This window comes from Protopterus annectens, chromosome 13.part0, assembly GCF_019279795.1.
Source record: "Protopterus annectens isolate FY-2018-M chromosome 13.part0, PAN1.0, whole genome shotgun sequence".
In the NCBI taxonomy this organism is placed as follows: Eukaryota; Metazoa; Chordata; order Ceratodontiformes; family Protopteridae; genus Protopterus; species Protopterus annectens.
Window position 1 is genome coordinate 585010086 of NC_056747.1, and position 19715 is coordinate 585029800.

Consider the following 19715-nt stretch of genomic DNA (forward strand, 5'->3'; position numbering starts at 1 on the left):
GTTTCGCATGTCACTTAAGGTTTTGGAAGATAAACTATTTAAGTTTAAACACCTGCAGTGGCAGCGTTTTTACTTTGAAGCAGTTTTGCATTATAAAATTGTATCCATAGGATTGCTTGTTTTAAAAATGCCCTCATATGGCAACAGTTTTCCTGAGCTGGTAATGTGCTGTCAAGAATTAAATTTGCAGCTTAGTTTCAATTACATGCATCTACTGAATGAGTATTTTTGTCCAGAGGTGGAATCCCTTGCTAGGGAAGTCATTGAAATGTTCGCTGAGTTGAGGGATGCTCACAAAGGAGAACTATATATAGAGCTCATGGAAGAGCTACTCTGGAAGATTAGACCCATATTCAAGTAACATTAACATCATTTGTGATGTGGTGAAAAAGAACTGGCCAATACTCATGATGGACGCAGGTGTAGGTAATGTGGTCAGACCCCATCCATGATTCTCCTTTAAAAACAATAAAACCCTGAAGCAACATCTATGTTATAGACAGAACTATATAGGGTACATTCTGTAAGGAGAGGTACATATGCATGCAGATCATGTAGTGCCTGTAGGTATATGTGGACACTTACATCTGTTACACATCCTGGAGCTGTGAGAAAGATTGAGTTTAGTTTTTATGCTGACTGCACAGATAAAACATAGTGTATTGGGCACAGTGCACTGTATGTGAAGGGTTCGATATTGGGAAAACCAATCAAACGCTGAAAGAAAGAGTACTTGAGCATAATAATGATATACGCAATAGGAAAGAAAGTAATGCACTAGCCAAATGTGATGGAAACTGATGATACCCATCATTTTAAGTTTTTCCTTCTGCATAAAGTTGGTATTAATATAAGAAGAGGTGATATAGCTAATGAAACAGAATATATTGAGTTAAGATGGATTTTTGACCTGAGGACTACTGTTATACTCAGATCTGAATAATGCTGTGTCTTCAAAACCCGCTCTGAAGAGGAAACAATTGCATCATTAATTGCACCGTGTGATCTTACATCTCTTAATTGTACAGCTGGTTATCTGTATATAAGGTTTTAAGTGTTTTTTATTTTTTCATGGTCTGAAGAAGCTATTAAGTTGCAAAAGCGCTCACCAGTTTGTTTTGTGTACCTCTATTGCTGTTATTAAAACTGTTTTTACTCAACTTCAGCCTTTTGGATGTCCGTTTTTGGAATCTTCCTGTTCTTGTCGTCACTTTTTCAACAGGGAGCTAGCTCCTCTACTGTCAAAGTGCAATTGGCGGCTTTTTCCAACTTTCATAGGTTGGTACTAGGCTATCGGCCCTAGGGCCTATACAAGCCAAGCCATAACAATTCCCTGGATATTTCTTCCCACAATATTTACTTCCCTGGACCCCTGTCTAGCAGGGCGACTGACATGATCCCCGGGGTGAATTTCCTATCTCCCATCCAATCATCAAGGTTCCTTTTGAAGAGGGTCAAGGAGGCGATCTGCTTGACATATATGGGCAGTCAATTCCATAGTATGGGTTGTCTATGGGTCAGGAACCTATCCCTCCAGCATGTTTTCTTCATTGTGATGACAAGGTTTAGATCCCTGGAGCATGTGGCTCTGAGGGATTGGGATTTCTTTAAGTGGAGCATGTCCAACAGCTCATGGTTTGACATGGCCTTGTATGTTATTCAGAGATAGCCTCTGAGTAGACGATATGCCACAGAGTATAGCTGGAGTTTTTTTAGACGGTCAGCATATGGCATCTGCTTTAGGCCTGTGAATCTTTTAGTGATGTTTGCGAGGCACCTACTTTTTCCTTTCACCTTTGTAAGGCATTTTTAAAGGATATTTTTCTGCTCAGGCCTCCTGTCAAGGATCCTTCCCCTCCTTGGGACCTTTCCTTTTTGCTGCAATTTACTACACAAAGTCCCTTTGAGCCTGCTGCTTTACTTGGCATGAAATTCTTGTCATGGAAGATGGCGTTCCTAGTAGCCATAACCTCGGCAAGAAGAGTTTGAGCTGCAGGCTCTTTCTATCAAACTGCCTTATGTGGTGTTTCATAAAGACAGAGTGGCTCTTCATATACTAATTCTTCCCTCATGCCTGCGATAGCCACAGAAGCAAATCTGAATCAGTCAATTCAGTTCTGGGTTTTCTTCCCTACTCTTTCTAATAAAGGGGAACATCAGTTGCACACACTTGACATTCATAGACAGTTACAGTTCTACTTGGATAGGACAAAAGGTTTTCGCAGATCTGAACAGCTGTTCATGGCATTCTCTCTTAACAGAAGGGGTCAGTCATTCTCCAAAGTTACTATTTCTCATTGGATTTCAGTATGCATTTCCTTTGCCTACTCTTCTAAAGACTTGGCCTTACCAGGTCCAATCAGAGCTCATTCCACTAGATCAGTGGCTACATCTGCTGCCTTTCTGGACGGTCATTCCATAGATGAAATTTGTGTGGCAGCCATCTGGTCTACTCCTCACACTTTTGTCACTTTTTAGAAGCCTGATATTGTCTCCAGAAACAGGGCTTCCTTTGGCTCCACAGTTCTTTGGCATGTTCTTCCATGAGGCCACCCAGGAATTGGGGTAGCTGGGGACTTTGACCCAAGAGTGAGGAATAGTGACATGGATAACATCAGCTAAAGAGTTATGTACTTACCATAACTTGGCATCTGTGTTATCCAATGTCACTTTTCATCACTATCGCTCCCTCCTTCCCCCCATCCTATGGGACCTAGAGGAAGTGGAGATGTACTGTCTGGTAGTCAAGGTCTTTCTTAGCTGTTTTCTGACTTGGGGCAAACTCTATCTGAAAGGTTAGAGAACAGCAAGGGATCATGGGAGTGGGAGGAGCTCGAGCCTAGAAGCTGTCTACAATGTTGCCAGGTCGGATCCGATGGATCCTACAACCCCAAGAATGATGAATAGTGACATAGGATAACACAGATGCCAAGTTATGGTAAGTACATAACTTATTTTATTGCACCTTAACCACCAGAATGTTGACCCTACTTTCTGAACCTGTTCTTTCCCTTGCCTCTTCAATGGTTTATTTTCTTCTTTCTGTCCTATCTCATATTTGATGCCCTTCTTTATGAATAATTTATCTGACATCTACTTGTCCCCACGCTTATTTCTGTGAATAGCAACAATGTTTTGCTGTCTTGCGATTCTTCCTATGGCTTCCTTTTCTTCCTGTCAAGGTGTAGTAATACATAAACAGCCTATCTATATACTGTGTCTTCCTTAATGGTTCTTCTGTTTTCTGTGTCCTTTTATTCTTGCTTTCTGCTACCTAAGTATTTATCTCTTCTACTTCTTTGACATCACCTTTCACCTTAGTTTAAAAAAAGTTATAATCTCATTGAGATGTACTTTTCCATCTCAGCTCTGAGCATCAATAATGGTAGAAGAATGGGATGACATGAAGGGGAGAGAACACACCATAATGAGCAGTGAGAGAGAGGTGGGTGATGTTCTTAGCATGTGTAGAATAATTTTTGCTCAAGGAGTTTTTCGGGTGGCAGAAGATATGGGATCTGCAGAAGAACTGGGGACATAATAGGGGAGAATGGGGAAGCTAGCAATGGTAGTGAATTGGTTAGTAAGGCAAGAAAATGCTGGGGAGGGGCAGTAAGGGAAGTAACAGAAAGCCAATAAACAAGAAGAATGAGAAAATTAGAGGAGAGAGAGGGTGAGGCAAGAAGACAATGTCAGAGGTTGTAAGAAGAATAGAGATAAGTGGTTTGGTACAGAGAAAGGTAAAAGGAGAAAGCAAGAGAAGCAGAGCTGTAACAGAGGAAAAGGAGAAGAAATCCAAGCTAGATAGAATGGTGCAGTGACAAATGAGGAAAGGGAGACAGAGACTGAGGTGGCCATTAAGTAGCTATCATCATAAAGACAATATGAAGGAAGAGAGTGAGCACTCAACCCAGTAAGCAAAAGCAGGGAATAAAAGGGACGGAACAGTGAAAAGGACTTGTAAGAAAAGAGTGCATTAAGAATGAAAAAATCCTCTCCACTATATGGCATGATGCAATCAATACAGAATACCAGAGAAGCTGAAAAGTAAGGTATACAAACTGGCAATGCGAACAATATTTCTGTATGGCACAGAACCTAGTTAGTGTGGGCAGAACAGTTGCGGAAGCTTGAGGCAATGGAGAATGAAGTACAGGAGATGGTTTGAAGGATGCATAATGTGGTATAGATGAAGAAATAAAGGCATCAGAGCAGAAACCAAAATAGCCCAGTTACAGAGAAGGTGAGGAACAAATTGTTGTTTAGGTCAAATATGCAGGAAAGCAGAAGACAGTTTAGTGAAGATTTTTGAGAGACATGCAGAAAGGGAAAAACAAGGGCATCCAGCCAAGAGGGGGATGGATTGTATGAGAGAAGATCTTTGACTGTTGGGTATGACAATCAAAGAAGGTAGGAGAGTTGCATTGAATCAAGAGAGGTAGAGATAGTTGATGACACACCGACCCTATGAAAAAAAGGCAAAAAGGGGTTAATGGTGATTACAATTTTAATAAACATCTATTGTGAATATCTTTAAATACACTTATTTAACAAGAAGAGTGTGTATTTCTTTTTACTCCATTCATAATGTGCCAGTTACAAGTGCCTGCCTACAACATTTGTCTTACACTTTAGGATAAGAAGAAAAACAAGTATGTAAGGAAGACATCCACATGATGTGTATTTATTATTAATACCAACCATATTTTAACTGAAACTGTAGAGTTATATTCTTGTATGGTAAATCATCAACATATGCTTCAATATTCAAACTTAATTACCCTGAACAATAATACAATTAAATGTAAGCAGCAGCAAAATCTATTACTACCTCTAAGTCACATAAGTCATGTTTAGCATGGAAACAAACTCATATTTTCTAACAAACAATAATTTGGAAGCATATTTACAGAACTGCGTGGTATTTCTCATGCATGCAAAGACTGTCACGAGAATATCTGAAAGCAATTGCTTACCTAATCCTTAGATAAACTTCAGCTTTTTACATATATTCATTGGATAAACTTTTCCTTAACTTGCATTTAAGAAATGTATTCCTATTGCACTCCAGTGCATATTGTTGTGTAGAATTTTCAAGTCATCCAATCATCTTGTCCCATGAATTGCATACATAAATAGACCTCTGTTCTCAGTAAGATATCTTTCTTTCACCATCTTCTATTTCTCCAGTAATATTTCTCAGTTCAGCAGTGTCCTTGTCCTTTTGGTCCAGTTGTATTGGACAAGTCTCAAGGGTAATTATTTTATTTTCTCCAACTGCTTAATCTATGTTGTCAAATGTCAACACTTTACCATTCCAGAGCACCTTAAAAATAAAAGGAAATGATGACATTTAAATTTGTTTTCTTCATTTGTACTCCTTTATCAGATTTACAAACCACAAGCCGTTACAGGTGTTCCGACTGATAAATTTCAGCCTGGTTTTCCTCAACTTCAACAATACTTGTTCTTTTCTCTGTAATATTGTCAAACTTTATATTACTGTTTGTGAGGGTATTCTGTGTCTGATTTACATGCCCTGGCATAGGCAAGTGTCTCACAAGTTTTCCTTCTGTGAATCTGTTGCAAACCTTGTCTACTCCACCATCTTGGTTTTCACATATTCCATTAAGTCCATCCTTTCTCTTTTCCAATTTCACTTTCATTAAGTTCTGCTTAATCTGTTCGAGTAGTGTTACTGCATTAATTGCCTAATCCTGAATGTCACACATTTGCTGTTTAATAGATATGAAGATTTGCCCACTGATTGTGCAGGAAGTCTGATTCATCCATTGTAGATTCTCCCATACAACTTTTCTATACTTCAAGCAGTTCATTCAGGGGTCCACATTGTAATCTATATGACTTCTGAACTAATTATAAACCTCAGTGATGTTCAATCTTAATATTAATATAAGCACCATGATGACCCCATTCCAGCACCCAAGAAACTTCTTTGTCAAGATATTCTGAATCTATCGCACACTCCAGATGTTCATCGTGTTTCACTGTTGCAGTCATTACTCTTGGGTTATCCTGCTGGCAGGCTACCCTCAGTCGGCCAGAATTCCAAAGTCTAGGTCCGGTGCCAGTTGCTGTCGCCTCTTCCCTGACGTCAGTGCGCCAGGGGTATAAAAGATGTAGCCGATGCCATTTTCTTCAGTCTTTCTTGCCGCGCGGTGCCCAAAGCAAAAGCATTTTGCAAGTGCCGGTCGGCCAACTCCTGAGATTTTCAAATCCGAATTTCAGAATCAAAGTCTTCATTAAAGCTAAGTACCCCATTGGGGAAACTTTTTTCTTGCTCCAGACCAATGTCAGAAAAAGTTAACAACTGTATTTCTTGTGGGAAGCAAATACCTCATAAGGATTTTCACTCTTACTGTATTCCTTGCCTAGGCCCTGATCACAACATTGCTAGCTGTCGGTTTGGTGCTAGATTTAACCAACACACTACCAAGTGTCGGTTCGAGTTTGCATTTCATTACTTTGGCCGAAGATTTAATTATATAATGCCGTCGGACCAGCCAACAACCGGAGTTTACAAAAAATGCAAGGACAAGGAAAAGATAGGCATCCGAGGTCCAAAACCGACAACAAAGCCTTTGCTAGGCCAGTCGCTGGTTCGCCGGTTCTCAGTGAGGCGCTTTCGCAGCCCCTGGCGCCCGCTACCTCAGAGCCACAAGCTGCTTCTGACTCCCACGTGGAGCCGACTAGGTCTCTGGATACTCAAGGTATTGGACATTTGGAAATCATTCCCTCAGATGGGTCCAGAGCCGCTGAACAGGCATCGGCTTCTAAGGGTGTCTTCAGACCTACAAAACTATATATTAAGCCATTTTCCGCTTCAAAGACAAAGACTAAAGCAGCTCTAAAGACAAAGAAACAAGTACAGAATTCTCCTACTCGGACTTCCCTGCCTAAAAAACAGATGCTTAAAATGGCCGAAGACCTAATTACTTTGATCAGGGGCTCCCATCCCCCTCCTGATAAGAGGCCTAGGCAAGAGAGAGAGTATGATTCTTTTGATCAGGTTTCTATTTCCTCTGATTCCTCTTCTGAACAGGATTACTCCATGCTTCCCTATGAGGATTCTGATGCTGAAGAATCCATTCCTTCAGCCTCCCCTGAGGATTATTCTTTTGGGAAAACCCTACATACCATGAGGGAGCATTTCCACTGGGAGAGCCAAGATTATTCTGAATCTAAGAAAAGGCTCAGAGACTTTCTGCTACTTCCTCAGCACAGACCCCTTGCTATTCCACCTGTTCTAGACATTGTAGATGATGTATTTTCAGAGTCCGGCCTGTCCCCTGACTCTTTACCCCCTGCACCTGCTAAGCCAGACAGATACTACAGGGTCCCGGATTCTCATAAATTCCTATATAAAAACCCCACTGCTGACCCAGAAACTATATCTCAGGGTCCCAAAGGGGTTAAAGCTTCCACTGCAAAAAACCCTGTCCCCTCTGATAGGGATTCTAGGGCTCTAGACAGATGGGGGGAAAAGTCTACACTTCTGCTACCCTGGCTGTAAGGGCTTTAAATTGTCAGTTTCATATGCTTAAATATCAGCAATATTTAATGTCACTGCTTAAGCAGAAATTGTTGACAAATACTGAATGTTCAGAGAACAAGGAATTGCAGGATTTATTGCATGCAGCTGAACAAGTTGGAAAGCATACTTTGCAATGTGGTTATGATTCACTGGAGGCCTCTTGCAGGGCCGCAGTTACAGGTTCTGTTATTAGAAGGCATGCTTGGTTAAAGGAACAGAATCTGCCTGATCATGTTAAAGCAAAACTATTAGATGCACCATTACAGCATGATACTTTGTTTGGTACTAAGGCAGAAGAGGTGTTGAAAAAAATGGAGGATAAAGCAAAATCCATGCAGACAGTCAAGGATTTCTTACAGGTACAGCCACCCAGGTTTAGCAGGAACTGGCCTTCTAAAAATTGGTCCTTTCCAGTGTCAGACAGATCACAAAGAGGCAGAAACAGGTGTCCCAGAGGCAGATCTCAGCCCCAAGGCTCATACAGGCCTAAACAGTGGGGTGCTGCTACCTCCAAAGGCAGAAAAGACAAATCACAACCTTACAGGAAACAGTCCCAATGACTTTCCTCTACCAGATCCAAGCACTTTTCTTTTGGCAGCCCCCTTAGGGGAAAAACTAGCACTTTTTTCATCAATTTGGCAAATGGTTACCCAAGACAAATGGGTCCTGAACATAGTGTCCCAAGGCTACAGGTTCCATTTTCACACTCTACCAAGGTCAAAAGGTATGCCAGACCTGCCACACAATCAATGTGCAGAGGCACAAAAACTAATTACAGCCCTCATGGACATGAGGGCCATTCAGCAAGTACCGCAACAAGAGCAGGGGCAAGGATTTTACTCCAGACTTTTCCTAGTACCCAGAAAGGACAAAACCTGGAGACCAATACTGGACCTGTCTATACTGAATAAGTTTCTGGAAGTTCCAAAATTCAAGATGTTGACGCTACAGCAGCTAGTGCCCATGCTGGGCAAGAAGGCTTGGTTCGTAACTTTGGACCTAAAAGAGGCATACCTGCATGTCCCAATCAGACAGTCTTGCAGAAGATACCTCAGATTCATAGCTGGCTCAATGCATTACCAATTCTCTGCACTGCCCTTTGGCTTATCTACTGCGCCCAGGGTCTTCACAAAATGCCTGGCACCAGTAATTGCATTTTGCAGACAAAAAGGAATTCAAATATATCCCTAATTGGATGACTGCCTAATTCAAGCAGAGAACAAAGACATTCTTCTAAAGCATCTGGCGTTTGTAAAAAGATTACTAATTGGCCTAGGGTACACAGTAAATGAAAAGAAATCAAAACTAGTGCCCTCTCGAAATAATATTCCTGGGTGCAAGATTAAATACAACTGCCCAGATGGCTTATCTCACGCCAGACAAACAAAAGCAACTGACTACTTACTTCAAGAAATTGGCAACAAAAACCCACTTATCTGCAAGGAAAATCCTGCAGGCCTTGAGTTTTATGGCATCATGCATTCTACTAATTCCATATGCCAGACTGCATATGAGGAAACTACAATGGTATCTAAAAAGTGTTTGGATTCAGCATTGCCACAGCCTGGAGACAGTAATTGCACTCATTCTCTGCCTGCAACAGAAATTTCGATGGTGGGCAGAAGCCTGTCACCGCAACAAGGGTCTGCCATTCAGTTTACCCACAGCCAGACAGACACTGACAACGGATGCATCAGATTATGCCTGGGGGAGCCCATATAGGTTCATAAGTAGGTACTAGGCTATTGGCCCTAGGGCCTATATAAGCCTAGCCAAAGGTACCCTGGCTTCTGCCACCCAAGAAAATTATTTTCCTATGCCACTGTCGAGCAGAGCCACAGAAGTGATCCCCGGGGTGAATTTCCTATCTCCCATCCAATCATCAAGATTTTTCTTGAAGAGTGTTAATGAGGAGCTTTGTTTGATATAGATAGGTAGTTTGTTCCAGAGTATGGGAAGTCTCTGGGACAGGAATCTATCCCTCCAGCATGTTCTGTTTATTGTGATGACGAGGTTTAGGTCCCTAGAGCGTGTAGCTCGTAGGGATTGAGATTTCTTTAAGTGGAACATGTCTAAAAGCTCTGGGTTTGACATAGCTTTGTGTGTTAGGCAGAGATCGCCTCTGAGTAGGCAATATGCAACAGAGTAAAGCTGCAGTTTTTTGAGACGGTCTGCGTAGGGCATCTCTTTGTGGCCGGTAATCCTCTTTGTGAGGTATTTCTGTTGCCTTTCCAGTTGGGGCGTTGTGCTCTATAATGGGTCTAATGAGTGACGAGTAGAGGGGAACAATGACCTCTTTTTTTCCTGGATGAGAAACCTTTTGTGATGAGGTGTGCCACATAGAAGGATTTCCGGACTACTGTGGCGATGTGATTATCAAAGGAGAGACTACTGTCCACCTGTGTCCCAAGGTCTCTTATCACACTTTCGGTGTTAAGTAGACTACCACCTATGTGGTAGTTCATGGGTACTGAGTTTTTACCAAAAGGAATGACAATGCACTTTTTGGCATTGAGCTTGAGGCCATGGCTTTGACACCAGGCATCTGTCTCAGCAAGGCCCTTTTGTAGGATGTCCACATCTTTTGGAGTTTTGATTATGGCTCCTAGTTTGCAGTCATCTGCGAACTTCGTTAGCCAAAGACCTTCTTAGTTGGCCTTTACTTCAGAGAAGTAGATACCAAACAGGAGAGGACACAGGACTGCACCCTGTGGTACTCCACTTGTCACTGGTCTGAAGCTGGATTTGGAGTCTGCTACTTTCACAGTGTGGGTTCTGTCAGTGAGCCAGTTGGCAACCCATCTTGTGCAATAGGGATTTATACCTAGTTTGGTGAGTTTATCTATAATTCCAGAGTGGGAGATGGTGTCATAACCCTGGCAAGATCTAGATAGGCTGTGTGAACCACCTTACCCTCATCTACGGCTTTGGTGACTGCTTTAAAGAAGTCTATCAGGTTTAGGAGACATGATCTGCCTTTTACAAACCCGAACTGGGTGGGGTCGTAAGTTTGGAGATTACCAATGTCATTGTTTATAAGTTCCATGATGATACGCTCCATAGCCTAGCAGACCAGGCTTGTTAGACTAATAGGGCGGTAGTTTCCGGGGTCTGTGGTGGCTCCCCCTTTGTGGAGTGGGATAACTGTCGCTGTGCACCATTCAGTGGGCACATAGCCTGAGGTGAGGCTATGATTGAACATGATACTTAGGTGGGGTGCCAGTTCATTCTGTAGTTCATGTAGAACACAACCTGGGATGTCGTCAGGTCCCATGGATGCTGTGTTCTTGGCTTTGGATAGTGTGTTTTTTACCTGTGCAGCCGTGATTACAGGAACTTTGCATTCTTCTGGTATAGAGATGGGCCCTTTAGGGGATGACAGAGGGGTAAAGTTAGCACTGAATCTATCTGCCAGGATGTTGACAATATACGTTTTTTGTGTATATTTAGTGCCATTGTGCTGTAACTCAGAGCAGATCTGAGTGTTGCCATTGAGATTCTTGACATAGCTATAGAATGCTTTGTGGTTGTTTTTAGAGTCAGTGGCGATTTTGTTTTCATAACTAGCTTTGGAGGATTTTATGAGGGATCTCAGCTTCTTACTGAAGCTGACCAGGGAGTTTCTCCAATCATGGGATTTTACTTTTTTTTGCAACAGTTTCTTTCTTCTGTTGTAGAGTTTGTTTATGGCAGGGGACCACCAGATTGGCTTCCTTTTTTTGAAGGATAGCATCTTGGTTCTGTTAGGGATTGCACAATCCATGCACTCATGTAAGTGCTTTTAAAGTGCATTTGTGTAGGATTCAGCAGTCATACCTCTATTGTCCGTCAGCATGGGTGTCGTGAAGTTTGCCACTTCTGTCTTAAGAAGCGTGAAGTTGGCTTTGGAGAAAATTTTTACTGTGGTTTCCCTAATGGGGGTGGGGTGGGGGAGGGATGTGGATGTCTAGGGTGATTAGCTTATGGTCGGATCTGACCAACGAGGAATTGACCTCTGGTGTGGAGCACCGGTTGCCCATGTTGGTAATAACCAGGTCTAGGATATTGCTGCCCCTGGTGGGGGTGTGGATAAGTTGATCCATGGCATTGGAATTTATGAATTCCAGAAAACGTTGCGCACAAGAGTTGGTACATGAGTAGTTTTCCCAGTTAATGGTAGGGTAGTTGAAATCGCCCATTATTAAGGTGTTAGGTTGTACCCTATGTTTTTCCAGTGTATTAAGAAATGAGGAGTGGGAATCCTGGGACATGGTGGGGGATCTGTAGCAAGCTACAATTTGGATTGCGGTCTTGCCCAAAGTTAGTTGCACTTGGATAATCTCAGATGCATTATGCTGAGCAACTAGCCTGGAGGTGTGGATATCCTTAATGAATATGGACACGCCTCCACCTTTAGTGTTTCGGTCCAGGTTAGGTGTCTGAAATGTGTGGTATGAATTATAGCCTGGTAATGCAGGGGTACTCTCTGGAGCCTTGAACCAGGTCTCTGTCACAGATGTTGATGTTCTCCATTTTAAGGAGTGCCTCGAGAGAGTGCATTTTGAGGTTTAGACTTCTAGCAGTGAGTAGCAATACCCTCAGATTCTTTTTGCCTGTACCTGTTAGGGTGGTGAATTTGTCATTTGAACCTTGCCTAAAAAAGGCACTATAGGGGTGGCTAGAGCCTTAGCCGGTATCTGGAATCCCAGGGTGACAGGTGCAGGCCATCTCTGGCAAAGCATCGTGGCTTGTCGATCATGTCATCCCAGGCAGACAGATACTGGATTCCCTTAGAATGACACCAGAAGCTTAGCCAATTGCTGAAGTCAATCATTTTGTCCTTGTACTGTGGTATCATTCTGGGTGATGGCAGGATGCTACTCAGGGCTAGGCTCATACCTGCCTAGGCTACAAAATCGGACAGCTCCTCCATGTCCCTTTTCATGTAGTCCAAGGAGGTACATCTCGGGTCATTCACACCAACATGGACAATGACAGAGTCATATTTGTACTTGTTGTGGAGTGACCTGAGTGCATGTGTTATGTGACGGATCCTGGCAGCTGACAGTAACTTTCTCCTTGTTTAGCCTGGTGAGTGGAACATCAGTGTGCCTGACTATAGAGTCACCTATGACTAGAGTGTTGGGTACGTTGTTATGCCTTATGGGCTGTGGTTGAGTGGCACACTGAGTTTGTGGGCTATGTGTCATTTGGGTTGTGTTGGGGGTGGAGGTTGCTTGTGTTTCTGCTTTGGAGGTCTCTGTTGCTTGAGCAGGTTTTTACTGAGAGCCTCCGCGAATGTAGGTGTGTGTTTTGTGTTTCTGTGTGTGTGTGTTTTGGTGGTGTAGGTTTTGAGGGACTATGTACTGAGTGTGGTGTGGTGTGGTGCAGGTGTTTACCTTCTCCTCTTGATTGTCTAGTCCAGTCTGGGGTGAAGAGAGCTTTGCTTCCAGTTTGGCTATATAAGTGCATCTCTCACAGGTTGTAGTGTTGGGTGGTAGGAGGAGAGGGTTGTCTGTGTACATGAGGCAGGAAAATGTATTCAGGGCACATGGCCTGCAAACCAGATGAATCTTCACATCAACCAAAAAGAGATGCTAGCTGTTCAAAATGCCCTGACAGCTTTCAAGGACCTGCTTCATCCAGGACAGTTACTGATAAAGACAGACAACACTACGGTCATGTGGTACATAAACAAGCAGGGAGGTACACATTGCTACCCCCTCTGCAGACAAGAAATAACCTTATGGGACACAGCATTGGCTTTTCAAGTTCACCTACAAGCACAATTCCTGCCAGGAAAAACAAATACTCTGGCAGACGAACTAAGCAGAAACCTCATGGATCCTCACAAATGGAAACAGGATCCACAGGTCTTCAGCATGATAATAAGGACATGGGGATGCCCAGACATAGATCTATTTGCCTCCCCTCACAACTGCCAATTGCAGAGATGTTGCACAAGGATTTATCACAAGCAAGCATGGAAAGTGGATGCCCTATCCTTCAACTGGAAAAATCTAACAGTATATGCTTTTCCCCCACTGCCTCTCCTTCCCAGGGTACTCCTAAAGGTCAGACAAGAGAAGCCAAAAATGATACTGATTGCACCAGACTGGCCATGCCAACACTGGTACCCAATCCTAAAGAGCCTGTCTCAAGGTCCAGCATGGATATTGCCTCAGACTTCTCACTTGCTGACCCAACAAAACATTCAGATCCTACACAACCAACTCAGGACCTTAAATTTGGCAGCATGGCGGATAATGTAGCCATTCAGAACACTCATCTTTCAAAAGCTGTTATGCATGTTATCTTGGAGCCAGGAGGCCCAGTACCAGAAAATCTTATGCAGAAAAATGGAAGAGATTCTGTGCTTGGAACCAGGAACAAGGCATTGACACGTGTACCAAATATCCCTCAGATTGTACAATACCTAACTGATGCTAAACAAAGGCCTTTCTTTCTCATCTATTAAGATTCATGCCTCTGCCATTTCAGCCCATTACAATACAGAACCAGCTATCTTTTCTCATCCTTTAATAAGGCAGTACCTCAGAGGGGCCAAAAGCATTAGGCCTCCAAGGAGAGCACCAATTCAGGCCTGGGACCTCACTTATGTTTTGGAAAAACTCACACTCCCTCCTTTCTAGCCAGCATCAACAACAGATATAAAATTCTTATCCTGGAAAACAGCTCTGCTCCTAGCAATAACCTCTGCAAGGCGAGTCTCGGAATTACAAGCACTCATGGCTGAGGAACCTTTCATCATTTTTCATGCAGACAGGGTTTCTCTGAGGACAAACCCTACATTTATGCCTAAGGTGGTGTCCAGTGTGGCCCTCAACCAAACAATTCACTTGCCTACCTTTTACCCACAGAACAAGGGTAAGAAAATTCTGCATTCTTTGGACATACACAGGCAGTTACACTTCTACTTGGACAGAACTAAAGCTTTCAGAAAGACTGAGCAACTTTTAGTGTCATATGCTGCAGGATCACAAGGAAAGGCTATCTCAAAACAGACTATTTCTAAATGGATAGGCCATTGCATCCGTTTCTGCTATTTTCAACATGGCAAATCAGTGCCTAAGGGCATTAGGCCTCATTCTAACAGAGCAGCAGCCACTTCAGCAGCCTTCCTCAGAGGAGTACCAACCAAAGATATCTTTGAGGCTGCAACTTGGACTTCAGTGCACACCTTCACAAAGCACTACCACTTTCCTCTTTACTCTAAGTCCAGAGCAGGCTTTGCCACTGCAGTTCTGCAGGGCCTCATAGCATCTCCTAATCCTATTTAGCCCAGCCACCCATCCTCAGCTTTGGGATTCAACCCAAGAGTAATGACTGCAACAGTGAAACACGATGAACATAGTACAGTTGTGTACCTAACATAAATGTAGATGTTCAGGTGTATTCACTGTTGCAGTCCAGGTTACCCATCCACTATCCCCCTTTTCTTTGCTGGGACTTATCTGCACTTCTCTATCCTATACAACCTTTTTGGTGTATTTGCTTGTAGATGAAGGAAATGTTATTTTTGTGCATGCATTTTTATTGGCATATTTTTCAGCCTACCAATTTGTGGGCACCTGACATCTGGGGCAAGAAAAACTGAAGAAAATGGCGTTGGCTGCATCTTTTATACCCCTGGCACACTGACGTCAGGGAAGAGGTGACCGCAACCGATGCCAGACCTAGACTTTAGAATCCTGGCCGACTGAGGGTAGCCTGCCAGCAGGATAACCCGAGTAATGACTACAACAGTGGTACCTGTAGGTCTTAACAGTGAATTTAACTGGAAGTGTTTGCTTTAAGTTTTTAATAGTATAATTGAATAATTATGTAATTAAGAAGAATTGATTGAATGTTTGATCTATATATATGTTTGTTTTATATGTAAGTGTTTGTACTCTTGAAAGGTGGTAACACCGAGGCGCTGGAGAATTAAAGAAAGATATTTCATTTCCTTGGTTGCTTTTTCTTTCATAGTCGGTGAAAAGATTTTCTTTTCTTCTGTGGTCAGAGTTGTATTGTATCTTGGAAGTAGTGTGAATGAGTTCGTGGTTTTTTACCGAACAGAAAAAGGTTTGAATGCACAGTGAGATTTGCTCATTGCACATTCGACATTCTGGGGCAGATTGCACTATAGTGGGGATCGGGAAATGGTTTCTTTCCCCACTGTAGTGTGATCTCGGAGTAAGAATAATAAAGTAGGGGTGATGGGGGGGGTGCAGGGGGGCTTGCCCCCTACATTACACCACTGTGTTTCGCTGTTATGAAGGTAAACCTATATATATATATATATATATATGTATGTGTGTGTGTGCATTATATATATATATATATATATATATATATATATATAGTTTTTAAAGTTCTATGAGTAGTTCATAAACTAAGATCTAAGATAGAAGAAAATTTACAAAAGGAAAACGTAAGAAGCAACTGAGGAGTAGGATAAAATATTTGAGAAGTACATATACACACCCACACCCACATGAAAAGTCAGATGGTCAGTAGATTTAAAGTAGGACACCTTAAGTATTAGGGGAGCAGATAATTTGAATCTGTTGACTGTGCTGTAGTAAGAAGCATCAGTTCTGTTGGAGATTCACATGGAATAGTAAAATGCTGCTGCTAGTTGAGAAGGATTGTATCAAAAGTTTGACACTGAGTAAAAGAAATAAAGCTGACTCCAGTTGCCATCAATGAGAAATGGGAATGCACCATGTATGAGGACTGCACAGCATGTATTAATGGTATTTGGAAAATAAAGATTCCTTTAAAAAATGTGTATGTGTGTGTATATATACACACACACACATATTTATATATATATATATATATATATATATATATATATATATATATATATATATATATATATAGATATAGATATATATATATATATATATATATATATATATATATATATATATATATATCTGTGTGTGTGTGTGTGTGTGCATATGGTTGTGAACTGCAGTTATTTGAAAACTGAGTATATGTTGACTTTTTTTTTTTTTTTTACATAGGCTTAAAACTGGTTCTCCAAGCAACTGGGCTGAAAAAGCTGAGAAAGCTGTAAGGGATCGAATCCAGCCTCTGTTGAACAGAGCTCAGGTACACATTTATGATATTTCTTTAAATTGTTTACAAGGTAATCTAAAAGACAACTAAAGTTAAAAAAAATCAATAAGTTGTGTGAGGTGGCTGTAAAGGAAATCTGAGTATGTTAGAGATGGGTCAAGTAACAGGAGATTAACTTTTCAGTGACAGTATATCATTTGGACCATACTGCCTGAAATGAAATACATCAGTATGAAAAATCTTTTATCTGATGTTGTTAATCTTTTTTCATGCCTTACTGATGGGTTATCGGTTCCGTCCTTGGAACCGAGCTGGCCAAATTTTAAGTTTGCATCAGCCAAAAACTCTCGAATGCTCTGCTCCCTCTTACCTCAGATCTAATTTGCCGTGTTTCTGTACAGCCGTATCAAGCCACTCTCTCAGCTAAGTGTCTAATTTTTTGAAAGTTTTATACATTGTTCTTACTTTAAATATTTTCACATAGTTTCTGCTAATATTTTCCTACCCTATCATGTACTTTAGACCTCTCTCCCTTTAGTCTTTTCACTTTATCACGCTTTTTCTTACCTTTGAGGTAATTCTTCATTACCATCATTGGTAATCCTTCCTTTTCTGTTCTTACCCTTTTGGGTAGCTTTTCCTCTTCATTTTGCTACTGTTCTTCTCCATATCATTATGTTGGATAAGAAAAGTAGCGTTAGTTTCAAGCAGTGTAAGGACTTTGGCCATAAGTTACCTCTTTCCGATGGCCATGACTTGTGTCTACTGTCTGAATATCTCCCACCTTACTGTGGATCCCCAGTGTCGGATTTGTAAAAATTTTTCAGCCAGGGCTCTTACTGAGAGGAAGAATAAATTACTATTGAAAGGACTTCTGAAATCACTTTTCTCTGAGGCTATTTCTGAGTTGGAGGGCTCACCCCCTCCTGTTAAACCCCGTAAGAGGCATTCTTCCTCTTCATCATTGAGGTTGCTCCCTTCTTCTCCCTCTGGAGATCGTAGGGAGTCGACTCATAAGAAGGTAAAATTGATTACTACTATGGCGCTGCCACCTGTGACCCTGTTGGCTCCAGGTTCGGCAACGCCCCAAATGATTCGGGCACCAGCCATGTCTTCCTTATCGACACTGGCACTGGAGTTCCTGGTGCAGACAACTATGGCTCTGACAGTTCCATCATAGCCCTTACTGGCACTGTCCATGCAGGTACATTTCCCTTTGGCACCGTTGGTACAATCCCCTTCAGCTCCGAGTATGACTTTTCTGTATTCCACAGTGCAGACATTTTCGGCACCATGTTCTTCGGTACAGTCCTTCTCGGCAACGTCCTTATTACAGATGTAGACACTTTCCTCGATGGCACCATACAGACCAGGGCAGACTTTTGCATTTACGGTGCAGACACCTTCAACTACTATGGCAATGACATCCTCGGCACAGACTACTTCCAGACCATTTTCTTCAGTGCAGACGTCCTCGGTTCCAGGCTCTACACCTCTTGAATTAGCAAGGACCAAGTATTCTTCTTCCTTAGATCCATTTGCTGGAAGTCAGTAATAGTCCTTTTCTAGAAAGGCCAGAATCACCATCAGTTTTTCCATGAGGTCAACCAAGTGTCTCTCTGAGCAAAGTGTGTTGCGGCTTGTTGACCATTTGCTTGTGGCCAGAGGATTCTCTCACCCATCGAAGTCTACGTTCCCTCCTTCAGGTGAACGTATAGCTCCTCAAACTCCAACGTACACTCCTCCTTCGACTTCTACCCAAGTTTTGAAGCCTATTACTCTGACAGCAGCTTCCCTTCTTCTGACTCCAGTAGTGGATCTCACTTTGGAACTGGAGTCGTCCTTGTAGCTCTCTGTGCACTGAGATTTGGACTCTTCTCTTCTCAGGCCAGTGGCTGTGCCATGGGGGAGGGCATTCCTGGTTCCACGACAATTTTTTTCTATGACACCCTTCAGGAATCCTCTCTCTCTTTCACAGTTCACTGTCCTCTTGAGACTCCTGATCTGGGGGTGGGCTCATCATGGCGGGGTGTGACTCAGTTCCAGGTTCCCATCCTTCCTTGGGCAGGCTGGCCTTCCATGCCATGGAGAGAGTGCTTGCCTCTGCTGGCAAACCTCACAAGTCGGAGTCCTCTCCCCCCCTCTGTGCCACAGCTGTCACGAGCCACAACCACTGGGCACTGGGCACAACGGCCTCAGGTTTATCTCCCTCAGGAGACCCCCCTCTTTGCAGTCTTCTCCAGAAGCTCCCACTGAGGAAGTACCCCGCAAAGCTTCATGCAAGAGGAAGCACATGACTACACTGAGGAATCATTGACTGAAAATACGGATTTTGATGATGGGGAAGGGTCCCTACGGTCACCCTCTGATGAGGTGTCCTTTGGTGACATCCTTGAGATCTTTAGACAGAGGGATGACTGGAAGTCCTCTAATCCTTCCTCTGAGGAATCTGTATTCCTACAGGCTTTTCGTGCCCAGTCCCATACCTCCTGGGCTCGTACCAAGGAGACCGGATAAAATATTATCACCCCCAGCTGAGCACCCACATTGTTCACGAGGTCTTCCAGTAGATGCAATGGTGGTGGTGGCTACAACTAAGAAGGATTTGGCAGAAGAGAGCCAAACTGTCCATCCATCCAACAAGGAATCCTGGGCAATAGACAGACTAGGGAAGTGTGTGTTTGCTTCATCGATCTTCGCTGTAAAGTCTTTGAATTATTTGGCAGACTTGACCAGGCTTCAGAGGGAACTTATCAACCAGCTTTCTGAAACCTTGGCAGGAGCTGTTTCTGACGAGGTCTGTGACAACGTGGCTTTTCAGCCACCCTAGAGTCCATTTCCAACTCTTCCATCCATCTTGTTTCTCACTCAATGGAAGGGGCGGCTAGAGCGTCAGGTGCAGATATAGTCACCAGACAACATGCGTGGATGTGCCTTTGTGACTTCGCGGACTCCTTTAAGGCTTCCTTCATGAACACCCCCATCAAGGCTGCTTTTTAGTTTGGCCCTAAAGTGAAAGATATGCTGGCAAGGTGCAAACAAGATGGCAAGACCCTGTCTGCCGTTGGGTGTCGGACACTCCACTCCT

The 19715-nt window shown here is 42.7% G+C and overlaps 1 protein-coding gene across 1 annotated transcript in view; it reads left to right on the top strand.

Moving 5' to 3' along the window:
* KIAA0753 (KIAA0753 ortholog) overlaps positions 1–19715 on the top strand; it is a 1485993-nt gene that overhangs the window by 875253 nt on the left and 591025 nt on the right. The window contains exon 12 of the mRNA XM_044054254.1: positions 16573–16660. Coding sequence (XP_043910189.1) covers positions 16573–16660 — 88 coding nt within the window. The remainder of the gene's footprint in view (positions 1–16572; positions 16661–19715) is intronic.